The sequence below is a fragment of the Geotrypetes seraphini genome, chromosome 13 (assembly GCF_902459505.1).
Source record: "Geotrypetes seraphini chromosome 13, aGeoSer1.1, whole genome shotgun sequence".
Lineage (NCBI taxonomy): Eukaryota > Metazoa > Chordata > Amphibia > Gymnophiona > Dermophiidae > Geotrypetes > Geotrypetes seraphini.
The window spans coordinates 16,601,804-16,623,960 of record NC_047096.1 but is presented as its reverse complement, the minus strand read 5'-3'; the positions used below and the strand labels follow the sequence as shown (position 1 = coordinate 16,623,960).

General features: G+C 43.7%; 1 protein-coding gene across 5 annotated transcripts in view; it reads left to right on the top strand.

The window, feature by feature from the left end:
• LOC117347756 (copine-5-like) overlaps positions 1-22,157 on the top strand; it is a 226,218-nt gene that overhangs the window by 153,432 nt on the left and 50,629 nt on the right. For all 5 annotated transcript variants that reach the window (XM_033919106.1, XM_033919105.1, XM_033919107.1 and 2 more), the window contains exons 12-14: positions 2,936-3,011; positions 10,759-10,812; positions 14,975-15,036. In XM_033919106.1, coding sequence (XP_033774997.1) covers positions 2,936-3,011; positions 10,759-10,812; positions 14,975-15,036 — 192 coding nt within the window. The remainder of the gene's footprint in view (positions 1-2,935; positions 3,012-10,758; positions 10,813-14,974; positions 15,037-22,157) is intronic.

Sequence of the window (22,157 nt, the reverse complement as noted above, 5' to 3'; positions counted from 1 at the left end):
GTATCAGCTGATTTGGCTTTTCCATTGCATAATTCATTTTCTACATATAGGAAAGAATAATTTTGAGTAAAAAAATTGAACAAATAGAAAATTACAACCGAAGACTGAATTTGCGTCTTTTGAACTTTCCGAAGGCTTTGGAGGTTACACCTATAGATATGTGGAAAAGGTATTTAATTGAAGTATTAAAGTTTTCCCCTGAACATATACCTCCACTTAACAGAATTTACTATTTGCCGAAAAAGAAAATTGAAGGAACCGACCCAGGTGTAGAGGAACGTTTGACAATAGACGCTATAAATGTTACTGAATTATTAGAAACTACACTTTCCGAAACTACAGAGAGAGCCACAATGTTCATATCTTTTGTTTTCGAACAAGATATGAATGCAATTATGCGTTTATATTTCCAAAATCCTCAATAAATGTTTCTAGGAAAGAAAGTATGGATTTTTCCAGACGTCACGAGAACAACGCAGGAGCAAAGAAAATTATTCTTAGCAATGAGAGTAGTGACTTTGACCCTTGGAGCGACATTCTTATTAGCATATCCATGCAAATGTTTAATTAAATACCAAGGTGTTAAATATGTCTACTATGCACCAGAACAGCTACGCACCTTTTTAGATTTAAAGAATCTTGCTGCCCGGAATGTTTAAGAGTAGGAAGAAAAGAGGGGGTTAAAGACTGTTAAGCCTTTCAAGAATACAATTATTACTTATGTTTGTTATCTCTTCAATATATTCATCTCCTCTCCCTCCAGAGTTAGTGGTCTAAGAAAGAATGAAATTTTCCTGATAGTAGAAATTGTGACCTTATTTGTTTCTTTTCTGTTTTACTTGTACAAGAGGAATATTCTTGTGAATTATGTAAAATTTCAATAAATAAATAATAATAATAATTAAAAAAAATTTTTCTACGTAAGACATATCAGCCAGCCGAGGATTTCAGTCCTGGATTCCCAAAGGTGTCCCAAATTTACAAACCAAAAATCTGGCAACTTTACTCACTACACGTCTTTCTAGTGCCAGCTTTTTCCGGCTGAGTCTAAACATCAATTGGCTAATAGGTTTAATTTTATTTTTAATGGTTCTGTAGTTAATAATGGGGCCCTTTTGTTAAGGTGCGCTAACTGATTTAGCGAGCGCTAAAGATTAGCGCATGCTAAGTGCTAAGACATCCGTTGTATTCCTATAGGCATCTTAGCATTTAGGGCGCACTAATTCAGTTACCGCACCTTAATAAAAGGAACCCCCAGTGCTATTATGATTTGTGTCTGCACTGTCTTCCATGCGTGGGTCAGTTTGTTTCTCTTATGTTTCCGTTGATTCAGTTTTGGTACTTTCCACGTTAAAAATGTGAACGAGGCAACATACTAGTTATATCTGCTTTGAGTGATAAAGAGAGAGCACAAAACTCTCAAAGCATTTTTATAAATATTAATGGCTTTTAATGGCTTTGCATTTTCTTCTGCTTTTTGACATAGCTGAAAAGTAAAATTAATTCAATCTGATTTAAATATTGAATTACAAATGAACTCCAAACCATCAGACACAGTCTGTTGCGATTTATTTTTCTTTATTAAATTTCCTACTTCTAAACTTTGGGGAATTTCTCCTGCAGTTTGTGAATAATCAACAGCAAAGAAAAGTAATCCCAGACTATCTAATCTAATCTAAAATTTAGGTTTGTATACCGCATCATCTCCAGATAGGAGCTGGATTCGGTTAGCATATGTGAGCAGACAGATTCATAATCTTTGGATAGAATAATGTAATGTAATATGATAAGATATAAACATTAAACTATCGGCAATATATGAAGATTATTTGTCTATTTTATGGCAATTATTACATTACATTACATTAGTGATTTTTATTCCGCCATTACCTTGCGGTTCAAGGCAGATTATCTGCATCAGGTTTGTCCAACCTGTGGCCCGAGGGCCGCATGTGGCCCCGTGAAATATTTTGTGTGGCCCCGGTCGAGGGCGATGCAGTGTTTTCCTCTGCTGCCCCCGGGTGTTTACCGTCTTGCCGGCTCCCTCCTCTGTCTTGCTGCAGTGTTTGCGTGTTTGTGCGGCCCCAGAAAAAAAATTTTCGGCCAATGCGGCCCAGGGAAACCAAAAGGTTGGACACCCCTGATCTACATATTGTTGAAATAAGAAAGTTTTCAAAGCCTTTCAAAAGATTTGAAGGGAGGTAAGAATCCTAAAAGGAAATGGAATTTTGTTCCATATTTCAGTAAATCTGTATATATAAGATTGACAGAGCTTACCAGTTGATCTAATCCTTTTAAATATATGGAGGAGAGAGTCTGAAATGGATTTGAGCGCTCTCTGTCCTTCATGGAGGTGACTGGCCGCATCCTATGCATTACAGACAGGCTCAGAAAGCAAACGGTATATGCTTGAGTAGCCTAGAGCAGGGGTCTCCAACCTTTTTCATGTAAAGGGCCACAATGTGGTCATGAGAAAGCTCTGGAGCCACCAAAAGATTTTGGGCTTACATGTTTAACTTTTCTGTTGAAATGGAATTGACGACTAAAATTGATAGCTCAGTTTTGGCAGAAACCGAAACCATAAATGAAACTGCTCCCCCCACACCCAACCAAAATAGCCATCTTACCAAGCCCCCCCCCTCCTTGGCAGGGGCCCCCTCTTTCTCAGCCTCCTCTCACGATCACTATCTACCCCCCCCCCCTCCGAATCCCAACTGACCACCCGTAGGCCCTTCCCAAGGAAGCCCTGGTAGTCTACTAGTCTCTATGGGGGCAGGAATTAACCTCATTTTTGGCTGAAATCCGAACCCAGATAGCAGTCCGATTTAGGTGCCAAATCCAAAACTGAAACTTGGGTCTGACTCTAAGGGACAAATCAAGCTACATTCAGCTGTGTTAATGTAGTTCTGACCTACGCTCTTTTTTTTGCTCGCAGCCATGATTTCATTGGGGAATTTACCACCAGTTATCGTGAGCTCGCCAGAGGACAGAGTCAGTTTAATGTGTATGAGGTAAGTTGTTTTCGGAAAGCTCTTCCAACAAGCAACCTGGGCTGACAAATAAGTGATAAGCAGCTCGGATTCGCTGTAAGTTATATCCATACGTACCGTGGTAATTCGATACTATCACTTCTGCCGCATCTAAGGCTCATGTAAGTGTGTACGTCTAACTATTAAGCAGGTGGAGGGCCATTTTCGATAGGATGACTAAGTCCAACTTTAGGATGTCTCCCGAAAGACGTTCAAAAGTCAGGGTGGGAAACCAACCATTTTTGAAACTGCAAGATGTCCAATTTTTTTTTTAATGAGCCATTTAGAAGTCCTGGCCCTTAGGATGTCTATCTTTTTTAGCCATTTTCAAAAATCAAAATGTCCAAATGCAAAACATCCAAAACAAGCCCTTTTGGATTTGGAAGGGGCCGGCATTTTAATAAACTGGCCACACAGACATGCCAACAGAGCAGTGGCACACTGTAGGGGGCACTGCTGTGAACTTTGCATAAAGGTGTCAGGTATATATTTCACCATAACCCCCTTATAGTATATGGTAAACCCTCCAAACATACTATACCCACCTATCTACCACCCGAATAATCATTTATATCAATACCTCCTTCCCATCCCTTATGTGAATCTAACATCTTGGGCTTGTTTTACAAAGCCACGCGGCAACAGCCCCGAAGCCCTTTAAATCTCTATGGGCTTCAGGGCCATTACTGCGCTGCAGCCGCTAGCGAGGCTTTGTAAAACAGGCCCCTTATGTGATTTTTAAATGATTATATGGCATAAATCATTCAGGATGTGGACTTGGGATAACATATAAATTATGTGAGGTCCTATGTACTGAGATTTTTTCAATTATATGATATATCATCCTCCTAGTTGATGTATCACTTGAGAAAAGGTTAAGTAACACATGTGTCTGTTAAGTTAATTAAAAAGTTGTGGTTTCGAATTGGGATTGTAATTGTGAAAATTTATTGCATTAAATTGCGTCAAAAATTCAAAGTTAATTTTGTTTTTTGATTGCCCATGGACCTTTATCTTTGCAATAACTCAAACACGGGTTGGACATAGACTATAAAGATCTTCTTTTTAGTATATTTGAGGTCTTTATCATGGCATTTACCACTGTATCAAGACGTGACTTCGCAGCCCAGTTGTTGCAAATGATAGAATCAGCTCTTGTTTGGGATTTGGGGAAATCGGTCTATGAGTTTACTCTAGCTGTACCCCAAGGTTCCTGACTTGTGATTTAAGGGGTTCATCTCTTCCCAAAAAAAATTTTCCTACCACTTTCTACCCAACCACACCATTCTGTGGCTCCATAACCTGAGCCTTGACACCAGTCCAATATGGTGCATTGTTAAAGCTTCTGAGACTTGTATTTAAATGGTTTAGACACAACTTAAGAGTCAGGCTTTTAAATTGGTCTCTTGATAATTTACTTCTACAGCTGAATTCATAAATATAGGTTCCTAGTTTCACCACTCTTCTAAATTTAGGAGTCTGAAAATAGATGGCAACAAAGACAGATTTAGGAAAAGTTAAAAAATTTAGAAGGTTACCACTGATTTTTCAACACTAAGCATCTAAATTAAGCTCATAGCTCCTAAGCAAATGAATGGCAGGCCTACATTGAAGAGCATAACCTTTTTAGGAACCTACATTTAAGTGAAATTTCAGCTCAAAACTTAGAGGGGCATTTTTGATAGGTTGTCTAACTCTTACTTTGGACGTTTCCACAAGGACATCTAAAAGTTGGGGCAGAAAAATGATCATTTTTGAAACTTTTGTCTTTTCTCTTTTTTAAAAATAACTAGACGTTCTGGCCCTTAGGACATTTATCTTTTTTGGCCATTTTCAAAAATCAAAATGGCCAAAACAAGCCCATTTGAATGTGGGAGGAGGCCAGCATTTTAATGGTCTGACCACATAGACTTGCCAACAGACTAATGGGGCACCTTAGGGACACTGAACATAAGAATAGCCTTATTGGGTCAGAGCAATGGTTCATCAACCCCAGTAGGCCATTCTCACGGAGGTCAATCCAGGTCACTAGTACCTGACCAAAACCCAAGGAGTAGCAACATTCCATACAGAATCTCAAAGAATAGCAAGATTCCAGAATCCCAAAGAGTAGCAACATTCCATGCTACCGATCCAGAGCAAACACTGGCTTCCCCCATGTCTTTCTCAATAACAGACTATGGACTTTTCCTCCAGGAACTTGTCCAAACCTTTCTAAAAACCAGCTACGCTATCCGTTCTTTCCACATCCTCTGGCAACTTCATATAAAGGGTGGCAGGTACACATTTCACTATAACCCCATTATAGTGTATGGTGAGTCCTCCAAAACTCTCCCAAACCTACTATACTCACATGTCTACCCCCCAATAACTCTTATGGCTACAGGTGTCACCTATATGGCAGTATACACTTCTCCCTCCGTATTCGCAGTTTCATCACTCGCGCTTTCGCTTATTCGCTATTTTTCATCTTGTACATGCACATTTAATTTTCCTTCCACCTCCCCTTTTGTTTGACAAGACAGATTAGCACAAGGAAATTAAGAAAACTGGAAATGACAAAAGAAGCACGCCGAAGCCACTCTTCTGGTTTCGCCTGCTCCGCAGCTCTAAAAGCGACGTAGGATTGACGTGCAGGGTGGGATTTGTAGCTCATGGGTCTTGGGGAAATGGCCTGGCGGCGCAGGGCTATGCTTGTGGGCGGGACTGGAAATGCAGGGCGGAGACTATGGGCGGGCTAGGAGAGCTCTCGGAACAGAAAAGGTGCTCGTCAGTGTTTGTGGGCAGGGCTTAGAAGCGTGAGGCGGTCTCCGGGGTGGACTCCCCTTGGCCCTAGCTGTAGGCCGATGAGTGCCAGTACAGAAGCCGGAGCCAGGATGAGCTGCACTGAACTCCTGATCCTGTGCTGCCTCCTTTTCTATGGGGACCAGAGGTTCGGGGAGCTCGGAGTTTCGGTGCTTGCTTTCCTGGACAAGCTGGGGCAGTTTGAACAGTGAGTGATTCCTGATAGGGATGGTTTGGCTTCTCTGCCAGCTCTTCAGATGTAGTTATTTGCAGTTTCATTAGTAAAAACGCTGGCTGTTACAAAAAACCGCGAATAACATATAAAAAGTTATTCATGGTTTTTCCATATTCATGGCTATGTTCCGCTCACATCCACCGCGAATACGGAGGGAGAACTGTAGTAGTTTTTGGGTGGGTTTTAGTGATCTCACACTTTCCACCATAAATGTAGTGGATAAGGTGGAATATGGGCCTGGATCTCACCCCCCCATGGTTCATTACACCACCCACCAGGCTACTCCAGAAAACTGCTTACTGCTCTACTAGGATTTCCAATAATATCTGCAGTTGTCATAGAGGCTGGTATGTATTGTTTCTCTCACATATTTGAGGGGTGGGAGCGGGGTCAGTAACCACTGGGGAAGTCATGCCTTCAGTCACCCAGTGGTCATCTGGTTATTTCTGGCATGTTTGTGGCCCTTTTGCGCTTTTAAAACAGGTCTAACTCCAAACATCAAATGACGCCCTGAACGTCTTCATAGAGGTTTGATTATCCCTGCAAAATGTCCAAGTCCTAAGGCTGCCCTAATTCTGCCCCAAATGCACCCCATTAAGATTTAGATGTACTGGAGGGAAAATGACCCACAGGACGTCTAAAAAGTCTGTTTCAAAAATCAGCACTTGGACATTTTGGCAATTAAAATATCCAAGTGCCACTTTTTGCTGTTTTTTGGATGTCTTTCTGTTTTGAAAATGAGTCCCTTAGACTTCTAAGTTTGGCTGAAACTAGGAGACAAATTTAGGCACCTAATTTAGATTCCACAAATTTATAAGCAACTTGTTATGTTTAAGGGAGTGGGGAGAACAAGAGATGTTATTCCCTGGTTAGCTTAGAGACGGTGGATTTTGAGAGATTTAGTTTTCAGTGTGGCCACTCAAAGGCAATTCCAGGGCATTACCTGACCCTTTCCATAGAGACATAGGTACCTGCAGCTCCTGAATGTCTGAAGCTGTAGAGCTATTTGCAGTACCAAAATCTTTAGAGCAGTAGTTCTTAACCCAATCTTTGGGACACACTGCTGGGTTTTCAGGATATTCTCGATGGGAATGAGAGAGATTTCCTCTGTTTTATGTTCATCCATCTCCAGACCTGCCTTCCCACACAAAAATGGAAAACTCCACCCAATGCAAGAGACATAGGGGGTCGGTGTGCAGAGATCAATAGGAAGTGTCAGCCCATGACAGTGGTCTCAAACTCGCGGCCCGGGGGCCACATGTGGCCCGCCAGGTACTATTTTGAGGCCCTCGGTATCATAATCACAAAAGTGAAATAAAAGTTTCTTGATCATATGTCTCTTTAGCTATAAATGACAATATTATTATTAAGACCTAGCCAAAAGGAAAAAGAGTTTTACCTCATGCAAAATTGTTATTTCTTTAGTAAGACGTTAACTATTTTTTCTGAGGCCCTCCAAGTACCTACAAATCCAAAATGTGGCCCTGCAAAGGGTTTGAGTTTGAGATCACTGGCCTATGAGGTTTGCTTTGGTGCTGACAATGCAACCAAAGGTGGCCTACCATGGGATGGGCTTAGCTGCTATGGGGAAGAAGATAAATCATGGGGACTCCTATAAATAGATCAGAAATATGGAAGGAGCAAGGTGCTCTGAGATCAGAAGTTGGGAGAGGGCACAGGGCGGGGGGGATATGTTCTGAAAATCTATGTCAAAATTGTTCCTTTTTAGCGACTCTCTTGCCAGTTCATTGTGGCTATCTTTAGATTGAGCACTGCACATCAGAACAATGTAGCAGATTGGTTTGCTCAATGTGTCTTGCCTCTCCTTATACATATTTGACTCAGTTCTGATCTTTTTTCCCGTGTCTAAAAAAATGTGTATGTGTCTGGGGAGGGGGGAGTGAGGATGGTGTGTGTGTAGAAGGGGGGAGTGAGGATGGTGTGTGTGTAGGAGGGGGGATAGTGAGGATGGTGGGTGTGTATGTGTTTAGGAGGGAGGAGTGAGGATGGTGTGTGTGTAGGAGGGGGGAGAGTGAGGATGGTGTGTGTGTAGGAGGGGGGAGTGAGGATGGTGTGTATGTATGTGTTTAGGAGGGGGGGAGTGAGGATGGTGTGTGTGTAGGAGGGGGGAGTGAGGATGGTGTGTATGTATGTGTTTAGGAGGGGGGGGAGTGAGGATGGTGTGTGTGTAGGAGGGGGGAGAGTGAGGATGGTGTGTGTGTAGGAGGGGGCGAGTGAGGATGGTGTGTATGTATGTGTTTAGGAGGGGGGGAGTGAGGATGGTGTGTGTGTAGGAGGGGGGGAGTGAGGATGGTGTGTATGTATGTGTTTAGGAGGGGGGGAGTGAGGATGGTGTGTGTAGGAGGGGGGAGTGAGGATGGTGTGTATGTATGTGTTTAGGAGGGGGAAGTGAGGATGGTGTGTGTTTAGGAGGGGGGAGAGTGAGGATGGTGTGTGTGATTATAAATACACCTGAATACAAGTGTGCCAGAAAGAATTTGATAGATAAATCAAAAGCAGAGATGGGTTGAGAGCGGAGCAGCTCTGGGAGCTCACACGGTTGCCTAATGACATACTGATGATCCTTAGCAGGCCTTGCTCCCAGCAGATGAATCTCGTAATTATCTGCCACTTGACATTCTCCTGGATTACATTTGCTTGTGTTTGCTCATTTCAGCTTGTTTTAAGAATCGCTAGTACAGAGTCTTCAGACATTTAGAAACACGTTTACAAATCAAAGCTCCACTCCTTTCCTTATTTGCAACTCAGATTAACCTCTTTGGATGCAGGATTTAGAAAATGTTTTTTGCTCTTTATTTTCTGTGTGTGGACTTGCTTAGCTCTAAAACAGTACGAGAGGGTAGAAATGCCTGGTGATGGTTTTTATTCCCTGCAGCGTGAAGTACATAGGAAGGATAGAAATTCCCGGGGATGGTCCTTTTATTCCCCGCAGTGCAGCAGGGATGGACATAACTGGTGGTATTTTGTGAAGTTAGGTGCACAAGAGGCAATCTTGGCCATACCCCCTTCATCAGCTCTTACCTGAATGCCCCTTGCGTTTATGTGATATGCCACTCATATGTGCCCTTACAGAACAGCCCTTAGGGCTCCTTTTACAAAGGGGCGCTAGCATTTTTTGCGCACGCACAAGATTAACGCATGCTAGATGAAAAATTACCGCCTGCTTAAAAGGAGGCGGTAGTGGCTAGCACGTGCACTAAAACCGCACACCTTTGTAAAAGGAGCCCTTAGTCACGCTGCTGCCACTTACACCTGGGTCAGTCCATGCATACCTGCAAATGTATGTTTACATCTGCAAGTGGCGTGTAAGCGCAGGCACCTAATTATACAATTGTCCTTCTCACCATCTTTTAGGGCTCCTTTTATCAAGGTGCGGTAGGCGGTTAATGCGCGGAATACCACGCGGTCCACCGCCTGCCGCGCTAGTCGCTAACGCCTCCATTGATGAGGCGTTAGTTTTTCGGCTTGCCGCGGGGGTTAGCGTGTGATGAAATGTCCGACGCGCTAACCCCCGTAGCGCGCCTTGATAAAAAGGAGCCCTTAGTCTTCCTTTTCTCTGTACATTCCATAGCCTTAAATTTTTGGATAGGACTTTGGCATTCCAAGCAGGATTAATGGATTCATGTTTGAATGCTCTCATTTCCCCATCCCTTACCTATAAGCAATTTCGGAAAGATCTTAAAACTTATCTATTTAAACCAGTGTTTTTCAACCTTTTTACACTTATGGACCGGCAGAAATAAAAGAATTATTCTGTGGACCGGCATCGGTCCGTGGACCGGCGGTTGAGGAACACGGGGCTAAGTCGTGGGCCAGACCCCGCTCATCTCTACCCAATCTCCACCCCAGACCCCACCCTCATAATAGTACTAATTGCACCTTGCACGTCCCGTGCCTCATATGGAAGCCTTCTCTCTGATATTGCAACGTCAGAGAGAAAGCTTCCGGTTCAGGCGCAGGATGCCCGTAGGAGCCGCTGTCCGTGGCTTTGTGCACTGAATCAGTTAGGAAGAGGGAGCTGGCTCGAAGATAACGCCGCGTGGACCGGCGGTTGAAGAACACTGTTTTGGGCCTGATGCACGTGCTGGCCCTGTGGACCAGCAGGAAATTTGTTATCGTAGTCAGTTTCTACCATCTTATGATCATTCGTTTAAACGATTCTACAGACTATTTTTATTTATTTCAGTATAATCAACTTGTATTGTGTAAATTATTATCACTCCTCGTTGTATATAAAGTGCATGTGGAAAGAGTTTGTATGAAAGGCACTAGGCTGACTCCTTGATCATCAGGAATAGGCCTTTTGGATTATCCATCCTCACCAGATTGCATGACAGCAGTGGAAGAACTAAGGCCGGTACTGGGCAGACTTGGAACAGTTTGTGTCCTATATATGGCTATTTGGCTTAGGATGGGCTGGGGAGGGCTTTGATGGGAACTGTGGTAATCTGGGATGGTCTAGACAGGCTGGAGTGAGCATCGACGGCAACGCCAATAGTTGGAACCTAAGCACATTACTGGGCAGACAACTACGGTCTATAACCCAGAAATATCAATGAATAAAAACAATTGAACGTAATCATGGATTTGTAATGCATGTTCCTATTGGGCAGACTGGATGGACCATTTGGGTCTTTATTGGCTGTCATTTACTATGTTACCATGACTGCACTCCTCTGTTCCTTATAGGTAATAAATCCTAGAAAGAAGATGAAGAAAAAGAAGTATGCTAATTCAGGGACGGTAAGTGACCCTCTGGCTTCTCATTTGGTGTAGTGCAGGGGTAGGCAATTCCGGTCCTCTAGAGCCGGAGCCAGGTCAGGTTTTCAGGATATCCACAATGAATATGTATGAGATGGATTTGCATGCACTGCCTCCTTGAGATGCAAATCTATCTCATGCATATTTATTGTGGATATCCTGAAAACCTGACCTGGCTCCGGCTCTTGCGGACCAGAATTGTCTAACCCTGATGTAGTGGAATTCAGCACTTACAGAAGATGCCAAACGTCCGTCCTCGCTCAGTTCCCCTGCGCCACCCTGCTAATGCCTCTGCTTCGGACTAGGCAATTCCGTCTCCAGGGCTGTTCAATCCTTATTTTACAAATGAGATTTTAGTTCCTGACCCTGGATATTTTTCCAACATCATATTGGATGGGTCATCCATTGTAGATCAAACCACGAGTGAGGGTTTCAATATGGTTTATGTCGCTTGATGTACCACTCTTCCTTTAAAACAAATAACAGAGCACGTCACAGTATAAATTGAGGTTACAAATTGAACTCAAACCTGAAAGGAATGCCGTTTAATAGCACGAAAGAATATGATTCAATAAAGGAGACAAAGCATCGGTGCAAATCAAAATAAGACCTGACAATGACCACGTTTAGGTCTTTTCTTTTTCTCTTATTACTACTGTATATGCTAAAAAAATTCTATGAGCGTCGGAGCAGTTGCTGCCGGCGCTAAAATCCGTGCTTCGTGTTAGTAAAGGAAGAGAGGACTGTGTCTTCTGTATTGGCGCCTTGACTCTTGGTTGGTTTCTGGATTTGCATGTGAGGATTTGTCCTCCGTTTGTTTCTGTCATCCATTATACCAGTGGTTCCCAACCCTATCCTGGAGGACCACCAGCCAGGTTTTTGGGATAGCCCTAATGAATATGCATGAGAGAGATTTGCATCTAATGGAGGTTTCAGGCATGTAATCTGCCCCATCATATTCATTAGGACTATCCTGAAAACCTGACTGGCTGGTGGTCCTTCAGGACTGGGTTGGGAGCTACTGCATTATATCACATCCTTTTTTTTTTTTTTAAATTGTCTGTATAATATTAAGGTCATTTCATAAATAATGCACACTTTTTTTTTTTTTAATTTACATGTTTGTTTGGGGTTTTTTTCAAGTATTTCTTTACAATCCTTCAATATAGTCTCCCTGCTTTGCAATGACCAAGTCCCAACGTCTGGGAAGCTTCATTATTCCATTCAAGACACCGTTTTTGTTCACTTGCCAAATGGCTCAGGTACCGGTGGAAAAAAGCTCTTCCAGAGATGCAAAACGAAGTTCATGCATAGGTTGTTTCAACTTTGGAAAAAGGTCGAAGTCTGGTGGACTCGTGTCTGGACTGTAGGGAGCATGAGGTGACACCTCCCAGCCGTATTTGTGTAGTATTTCAATGACGACATTCCCTATGTGCGGGTGAGTGTTGTCGTGAAGAATGAGTGGCCCAGCCAAGAGCAACTGAGGTCGGGTTTTGTGCATTTTTTGCAAAAAATCATGATAATACACTGCTGTGACACTTCTTCCACATGGAATGATGATGTCTTCATGATCATAAGCAAAAATCATCATTTGTTTGACTTTTGATTGAGCTCGTTGGAATTTTTTTGGCCGTGGGAAGGAGGAACTCTCCGATCGTCATTGAAAAACTACACAAATACAGCTGAGAGGTGTTACCTCATGCTCCCTCCAGTCCAGACATGAGTCCACCAGACTTCGACTTTTTTCCACCTTTGAATCAACCTTTGCATGGACATCGTTTTGTATCTCTGGAAGAGCTTTCTTCTGCCAGTACCCAAGCCATACGGCAACTGAACAAAAATGGTATCTTGGATGGAATAATGAAGCTTCCCAGATGTTGGGACTTGGTCATTGCAAAGCAGGGAGACTATATTGAAGGATTGTAAAGAAATATTTGAGGGGAAAAAAACATGTAAATTTGAAAAAAAAATAAATAGTGTGCATTATTTATGAAATGACCCTCGTAATTATTGTTTTGTATTGTTCTCATCCTTTTTTTTTTAATGTCTTCTATTTCTGCATTGTTTTATGCTAGTTTTATTTTAACTTTGCTTATGGAATGCAATTATTTGTGATGCTGTGCCATGCTCTGAACGACTGCAGCACTTGAGGCGGTGGGTTGCAAATAAAGCCTTATAGCTCCCGCTATAGATCTGTGGCCTCTCTATGGACATTATAGCCAGGAGTAAAATGCAGCTAAGCAGTCATCTTATCACTCTGGAGTTTTTCCTGGCTAAAGTTTGATTTCAACTTCTAACTGTTAAAATTAATTTGTCTCCACCCTTTTACAAAGCTGCGTTAGACTTTTTTGTATCACTGGCCTTGGCGGAATTAACGCCGATGCTCATAAGAATTCTATGAGCGTCAGAGCAAATACCACCGCGGCTAACGATTAAAAAAAAAAAAGCCTAATGTGGCTTCATAAAGGGGGCGTTAATTCTTTAATTTTAAGTCAGATGCAATTACTGACCTTTATATCTTATATGCTTGTTTAAAATATATTTTAAATGAAATGTTGGCACAGTAGGATCATGTTGATGCCTTGTCATGACAACTCCATATGATTTTACTAATCTTAATGAGCGTGCCAGGTGGGATGGTGGTTTGATGATAAAAACAGATTTTTCCTGTGTCAATCCACTGAGCCATAGAGCTTTCTATCTATTTTTACATTTTATTAAGCAATTTGCATAAATGTCTGATAGCAGACTGCCTTAGACTCAAGCTATGCAACTGGCAATGAAAACTTATTTCACAGCTCAAAAATATTTTCAGGATAATATTCAGCGGTAGGTGGTTTGAAAGCTGCTTCTGGCAGCAGGCTGAATAACCCTGGATTTAATGCTGGGGCACGCATAGTTGGTGGCTTAAATATCCAGGTATGTGTGCTGATATTTAGACTGGTACCCAGTTACTTAATGTATTCGCTTAGCCAGTTAATGGACTGGTCATTGCTGCTAACTGGCTAAGTTAGTCACCAAGGGGGAAATTCTATAACCAGCGCCTATAATTAGGCATTGGTAGGCACCCTGCCGATGCCTACGTAATTGAAAAAATGCAGTCAGAAAGCAGCAGGGTTGAAGTGCCTGCCGACGCCTAAATGAAAAGTGGCTGAAATGACCGCTGGAATCGCGGCTAGGTAGTTGCTTCATGCCTTCCCATTCCCGGTACATCCTACCGGGGATGTTGCGCGAGGTGCCGGTGGGAGTGAGTGGACATCCCTCCTGCCGGGGATGTTGCATGGGCATCCCTCCTGCCGCAGACAGTGTGGGAAGGTTCGGGGGTTCCCTGCTGTGGCCGCTGAGCCGATCATGGAAGGGGAATTCCCCCTCCCCCATCAGCTGAGCGGCAGGGATTCCCTAAAACCGCAATTCTGTAGCCGGTGCCCTAAAATGATTGACAGGCAATCGGCAGCCGCTTTTAAGGCGGCCACCGACTAGGGCACCGGTTATAGAATCCGTCTTTAACAGGCTAAGTGCTGGTTCCATCCAAGTTCTGCCTCAGACTTCTCCTAACCTTGCCAGTTAAAAAATGGCTGGTTAGTGGCGATATTTAGTAGTATTAACCAGTTACGTGCCTCTGAATATCTGGGCATGGCTAGCTCAGCAGGGTTTAACCATGCAAGAACTTTTCCTGCCTGTTAAACTCTTTTGAATATTGACTCCAATGGGTCCAAGCCAGTTAATCATGCCATTTAACAAATGATGTGTAATGGAATAGGGCAGTGGTTCCCAACCCTGTCCTGGAGGACCACAAGCCAGTGAGGTTTTGAAAATAGCCCTAATTCATGGAGCAGATTTGTATGTCTATCACTCCATTATATGCAAATCTCTTTCATGCATATTCATTAGAGCTATCCTGAAAACCCCACTGGCTGGTGGTCTTCCAGGACAGGGTTGGGAACCACTGGAATAGGCCATGCCCCCCTCCCCAGCACAGTCAAGAGTTGCTATGCCCTTTCTGTTCCTAGTGAAGCAGAAATACATATTTTGCAGAGTTAGAACAAAGGAAGGTAGATGTGACTGGGTCTTCTCCTGTTTGGGCCACTTTATCATCATATGTAGCCATGTTGAGGTAGTAACGTACTATCTTCCTCCTTTCCAGGTGACGCTGCTCTCTTTCACCGTCGAGTCAGAGTACACATTCCTGGATTATATCAAAGGAGGGTAGGTAACGACTCTTACTCTCATCATTGATTGTTTGAAAAGTAGAAAAAACGCTAAAAAACAAACAAACAAATGATGGGAACTTTATATTGTACTAACCCAATACAACTGTGACTGACTCTTGAGATGTATACTTCCTTCCTCAGCTCATGAATGCTACTTTATAATAGTTATTATTATTATTATTATTATGACTTCCCGAGCCAGTTGGCACATAAGGCAGATAGACGTACCTTCCACTCTTATTGGTCTTGTACGTCTTCAACTGCTTCTGACCAGTTCATATCCAGTTCAATGAGGCTCTTTCAATTGTTTGATGGTGCATCTGATATGGCCTTCCTGGACCTCTTTTCCCTAATGGTTTCCAGTTCATGACTTGCCTTGGTATGCACTATACATCATTCTTTATAAGTGTCCAAACCATCTATAAGTCACCATCGCTGTAGGTCTTATCTAGAATTTGTTTAATCCTTATTTCTGTCTAATAAAGTGGATTAACACAGAAAAGAAAGTTTAATGAGACAACAGCACTCCAAGGGTGCTGAAGAAATCTGGTGGCTCTGCTGGCTGACCTTTTCGATGCTTCTCTAGAGTTGAGAGTGGTACTGGAGGACTGGAGAAGGGTGAATGTGGTCCCTCTCCACTAAAGTGGAAGTAAGGAAAAAGTAGGGAATTACAGGCTGGTAAGTCAGACTTCTGTGGTAAGCAAATTAATGGAAACGCTTTGAAAACAGAGAATGGTAAAGTTTTGGAGGCAACATGGATTCACTAGAGATAGGTCTTGTCAGACAAATCTGATCAATTTATTTGACTGGATGACCAGAGAATTGGATAGAGGGAGTGCGCTAGAGGTGGTGTATTTAGATTTTAGCAAAGCCTCTGACAGTGTTCCACTCAGATGTCTAATAAATAAACTGAGTGCCCACGGGATGGGCCCCAAAGTGACTGGCTGGGTCAACAACTGGTTGAGTGGAAGGGAGCAATGGAGATCGCTCTTTGGAAAGGGATGTTACCAGTGATGTGCCTCAAGGTTCTGTTCTTGGGCCTGTTCTTTTTAACATTTTTATAAGCAATATTGCTGAAGGGTTGTCAAGTAAGATTTGCCTCTTTGCGGTTAATACCAAAATCTTCAATAGAGTAGACACCCCTGATGATTTGAATAACATGAACAAAGACCTAGTGAATGGTCTAAAATTTGGCAGCTAAAAATTAATGCTAAGAACTGCAAGGTCATGCATTTGGGCTGCAAAAACCCAAGGGAACGGTACAGTTTAGGGGGTGAAGAATTTATGTGCACGACAGAAGAGCGGGACTTGGGTGTGATTGTATGTGATGATCTTAAGGTGGCCAAACAGGTTGAAAATATGACGGCGAAAGCTAGAAGGATGCTAGGGTGCATAGAAAGAGGTATGGCCTGTAGGAAAAAGGAGGTATTGATGCCCCTGTATAAGACTCATTTAGAATATTGTGTGCAATTCTGGAGGCTGCACCTTCTAAAAGATATTAAAAGGATGGAGTTGGTCCAGAGGAAGGCTACTAAAATGGTGCATGGTCTTTGTCATAAAGTGTATGGGGACAGGCTTAAAGATCTCAATATGTATACTTTGGAGGAAAGGTGGGCGATAAGAAAGAGATGTTTAAATACCTTTGTGGAGTAAATGCGCATGAATTGAGTCTCTTTCATTTGAAAGGAAGATCTGAAATGTGAAGGCATAGGATTAAGTTAAGAGGTGATAGGAGTAACCTAAGGAAATACTTTTTTACAGAAAGGGTGATAGATGCATGGCACATAGTCTCCCAGAATAGGTGGTGGAGACAAAGATTGTGTCTGTATTTAAGAAAGCCTGGGATAGATGGGATCTCTTAAAGAGAGGAAGAGAATGGCTACTGTGGATGGGCAGACTGGATGGGCCATTTGGCCTTTATCTGCCATCATGTTACAATGTTTCTATATTGTTATTTTAATGTTTTGCCCTGTACCCCTTTTTATTCCTGGTTCCCCCCCCCTCTCCACTTAATGAGGCTTCTGACCAGTTAAATCCACTGTTCAAGGCTAACTGCTAATATTAAGCAGCACTTAACTGATAGTTCTGAAATGAAAACCAGGGGGGGAGAAGGGGGGGGGGGGTCCAGGGCCAGAGCCTGAGCTATCACTTGGCCAGTTAAGTGCTGATACAGTGATGTAGTAAGAGGTGGAGGGATGCTTTTAATACACACATATATGGAATTCCCCCAATCAAGTATGATAAATATATCATCATCTCTCATGCAATCGGCAGCCCAGATCTGCCAGTGTATGATTTTGATGCACGCGCATGAGACGCACCTGTAACAGACACGCCTGAGATGTGCTTTTAACATACTATCAGCCCCTCCAAACCTGCCGGTAATTTTGGAGCATTAAAGGTCAGCTCTTCCTTTCATGCATTACCAGGTAATGTTTGGGCATCGCCTGGAGCGCTTATTTTAATATGAATGATCTCGTTGTACTACTTTACATAGTATTATTGGAGGATGCTACGAAGCACAGAATCAACTGCATAGAGCCATTATGTGCATCGGACGCTAAAATACTTGGACACTAGACTGGTTAGAACTGGTTTAGCGTCGATTAAAGGCGCGGTACGTTTAGAACACCAGGGCCTCAGTGTCCTTTTCAGAACAGAGAAATTCTGCTAAAGAAGGATGCTGATGAATGGCTCATGGTTCAGGCCGTGGAGGCTAATTCTATAACAGTGTGCCTTTTAGATACCTAGACAGCACCTAGTCTAAAAAAAAAGGCATTTCTCCCTCCGATGAGGTTCTCCAAAGGTTGTGGCCGTAGAATCCTTCACTGACTTCCCATGCAGAGCATTTGATATGCTGCCTTCCTGTGGTGCAAATCACGGTATTTTATACATAGTTTCTTGCAGGGCAATGGAAGGTTAGATCAGTGTTCTTCAACCACCGGTCCGTGGACCGGTGTCGGTCCACAGAAATTTTCTGCCGGTCCACAGGGCCAGCACACGCATCAGGCCCAAAACAGTGTTCTTTAACCGCCAGTCCACGGTGCGATCGATGCAGTGTTATCTTCGAGCCAGCTCCCTCTTCTTCACTGATTCAGTGCACAAAGCTGTAGGCAGTGGCTCCTACGCGCGTCCTGTGCCTTGGCTTCCAGATGAGGCGTGGAATGCCCGCAGCTTTGGGCACTGCATCAGTGAGGAAGAGGGAGCTGGCCTGAAGATAACACCGGGGGCGGGATAAAACGGTCAGGCGGGAGCAGGCCAGAAAGTAAGGCACAGCATGGAAGGAGGGAGACAACAAAGGTAGGGGGGGAATGATTTTATTTTTGAATTTAGTGATTGAATTATATCAGTTCTGAGACTTTACATCTGCTGTCAGTGTGCTTTGTGTAGTTTTATTTTGTGGTTAACCATTATGTGTTGTTAATAAGATTATATTATGTATCTGTGAAACATAAATGGAAAAAATAGTGTTACAATTAGTACTATTATGGGGGCGGGCTCTGGGGTGGAGATTGGGTAAAGATGGGCGGGGTCTGGCCCACGACCTAGCCCAGTGTTCTTCATCCGCTGGTCCAGAGAATAATTCTTTTATTTCTGCCGGTCCATAGGTGTGAAAAGGTTGAAAAACACTGGGTTAGATGGTAAAGAGTCATGGATATGATGTACTGCCTCTCAGTAATACAACCAAAACAGTTTCCATTTGTTATATGCAGGTGCTTTCTCCGACCCTAGCGACCCTACCTGGAGCAATGGAGGTTTAAGTGACTTGCTCAGGGTCACAAGGAGCCACAATGGACATTGAACCCAATTCAATTAACCACGTGAAACACGCCACATTCACAAACTCAAGGGACAAAATGATTCAAGACTCCAAAGCCCTTGAAACAAAGAGCCTCAGACTCATGCCTGCCATTGCTCATCAACCTTCAGGCTTAACTTAGAGCTACCTCATTGGCATAAAAAAAAAACCCTCCTCCAGTAATAAGTAGTTCAGCCAAATGTAAGTTAAAAACGAAAGCAAATGTATTTCATTCCTTTATTTTTTGGGAACAAGAGAATTTGTTTCAAAGGTTTTGGAGTTTTGAATGAAACCCTATTCCCCGGTTCTTAGCACACTACTAGAAATCCTTGACCAATAAAATAATTTGCAGAGGACTGAGGTTTTAACCCTTTGTGAGGAAAAACAGGAGGAACTCTGTGTGATAAGACAAGAAACCTTCTGACCAAACAATGGTGTAGTAAGGGTGAGCAACGTCAAGGGCGGTGGTGCCACCTCCCCCCCCCCCCAACACGCGTGCCCCTTCTCTTTCCCCGTAACTTTCTAACTTCTCCAGCGCGAGCAACATGACCACGTTGGTGTTGGTTCATCCTTTGGCGCAGGTCCTGGAAGTGACGTCAGAGAGAGCGCCGATATCGACCATGCGCCGGGGAAGTAAAAAAGATATGGGGAAAGGCAAGGGGCATGCAGATAAGGAGAGGAGCGGGGGGGGGGGGGGCAGAGAAAAGGAGGGATACTGCACTCTTAGGAAGACCACGCCCGGTGCAAACCACCCCCATCCCCTCACTAAGCCTCAAATACAGTTGAGAAGTTGGAAAAACCTTTGGAGAGGGCATTCCAGCACTCTTGCAGCCTAATTCCACACCTCCCAGTGGCAGCTGCCTATGGTGGTTCGTGGAGTCGCCTATACGGGTTTTACAGAGAAAGGTCCACCCTTTAGCGATGGACATGTTATACGGAATGGCGAAGGCTGCCTCTGTCTAGTGCCAAGAACATCTAGCATCTGTGGTTGAAAAGGCACTTTTTGTGTTGCGCTACGCAGCTCTTCCTGCCTGTTGGCGTGCCGTCCTTGCTGCCTTTTTTTGCAGAATAAATGACAGGTTGTTGAAATAGTAGAGCAATCAGACAAGGAGTGCGAGCTGCTGAAAGTTGATTCCATGATGGAAAGAGATGGAGGGACGCCCCTTGGAAGGAAGCAATCAGTGTATAAATAGAATTATTATAACTGAGCAGACGAGATGGGGGGAGGGGAGAGAATGGAGTTGGCAGAGGTGTATGGGGGGGGGGGGAAGGTTGATATCTGAAGGAATTGCATCTTGGAGATGGGAGAAGAAAATCAGATTTTAACATTCAGCTAGCTGTCTTCCTTCCTTCATTCTTTGGAATATACATTTTAATAAATGAAATAATATATTTTTTTAATAAATGCAAAGAAACTCACGGAAATGAAAATGGATCTGTCAAACCAAAGCCTGGGGGGGGGGAGGGAGAGGAGAAAGGAGGAGGAGGACAGTGAAGACATCTGTGCATCAAACTACACAATGCATGCTTCTGAATCGCACAAACATCTGTCACTTTTTTTTTTTTTTATAAGGAAATGAATGTATCTGCAGGATCGTACCTGCTGTTGAGAAAAGCGGCAGCCCAGGTTCACGGTGGACCCTCAGTTGACTTTCTTCCTATCTGTGCACATGGATTTGGCTAGAACTTGCAAAGTTAACTTACAATAGAATTCTTTTCAGGCATTGCAGGTGAAAATCGACTTGGATTCACCTTTTGCTTGTGGCATTTACAATTTACTTTGACCATGGGCTCCTGGTTGGGATGCCTGCTCTAACCGCTTCTCAGCAGACCTAGGTTCTGACGCAAGAATTGGTCTGCTGCTTTCCAGAAGGCTCTAGTTAGGTCAGTGTTTCGCAAACTTTCCGGCCGGCAGCACACTAAATCCAGTGCCCCGGCCAGAAGGCACCCGGAAGTGCGCGGAGGCCCATCTGGCAGCAACCCGCTTCGGCGGAGGGATCCGGGAGCTGCGGGGAGAGGAGGAGAGATGCCGGCCAGGAGGAGAGTCATCCGCGCCAGCTGACTTCCTACAGGACGTGCCTCTCGCCGCGAGAGGCACGTCCTGTAGGCAGTCAGCAGGCGTGGATGACTCTCCCCCTCACCAGTGTGTCATGACACGCCTAAAATCTCAGGAGGCACACGGGAGTGCCATGGCACACAGTTTGTGATACAACCAGTTAGGTGATAGCCACTTCCCAGCACCTATCTGGCCTTCTCCATACATGGCAATACTGAAATCTTTTGTTCTTTTTGATTGTATTCAGAATCCGCCCACACCTAGGCAGAGCATGATGAAACATACGTAATCCTAAAAACAGGACTATATTAAAAAAACAGCCAAGATCTCAAGTCAGTTAGCCACAAGAGGACAGGAGGGACAGGGGAGATGTGATACAGATGTTTAGGTACACAGTACTCTCCCACGAATTCGCAGGTCAGAGTTCGTGCCCCCAGTCATTTGCTGTTTTTCCCTCCGCAATTTTTTAACGACTTTTATCATTACATTACACACAAGTGGGAGAAGGCCCTCCTTAGAAGGGCCTTCCTTGGCTCTGGGGCTGTAGGAAAGCCTTCTCGTGCTTGAGATGGATATCTGCTGTTCTCAGTGTGCCGAGGAGAAGAGCAACAGCCCCCAGCTCTCCCTGCAAGGCCATACTTAAGGAATAACGTTGCTGTAAATATTATTTTCTACCGCATCCAATATTTGCGGTTTTTCAAAATTTGCGGTCAATCCCAGAACGTAACCCCCCCCCCCCCCCCCGAATTTCAGAGGAGTACTGTATACAAAAAGCAAACCTTCCAAAAGGAAAGGAAAATGTAAAGCTAGGGTACACGATACGGAGTTGCAAGGGGGCATACTGAGACAACGGAAAATCGGGGAATAGATGCTTGAAATTCCCTCCAGGGCAAGGTGGCGGAGAAAAAAGTGGTGATGAAATTTAAAAAAAAGGAATGGGATACGACAGAGCAGGGGTGTCAAAGTCCCTCCTCGAGGGCTGCAATCCAGTCGGGTTTTCAGGATTTCCCCAATGAATATGCATGAGCTCTATTTGCGTGCCCTGCTTTCATAGTATGCTAATAGATCTCATGCATATTCATGTGGGGAAATCCTGAAAACCCGACTGGATTGCGGCCCTCGAGGAGGGACTTTGACACCCCTGCGATAGAGTATCACTGAAAGATGTCAACTAAGAACAGAGTGCTCAGCGCACAATGACGACGAAATTGCTTTTGAAAATAGTAAGGGGCAGGGAGATGGTAGCCTGGACCAATTAGTA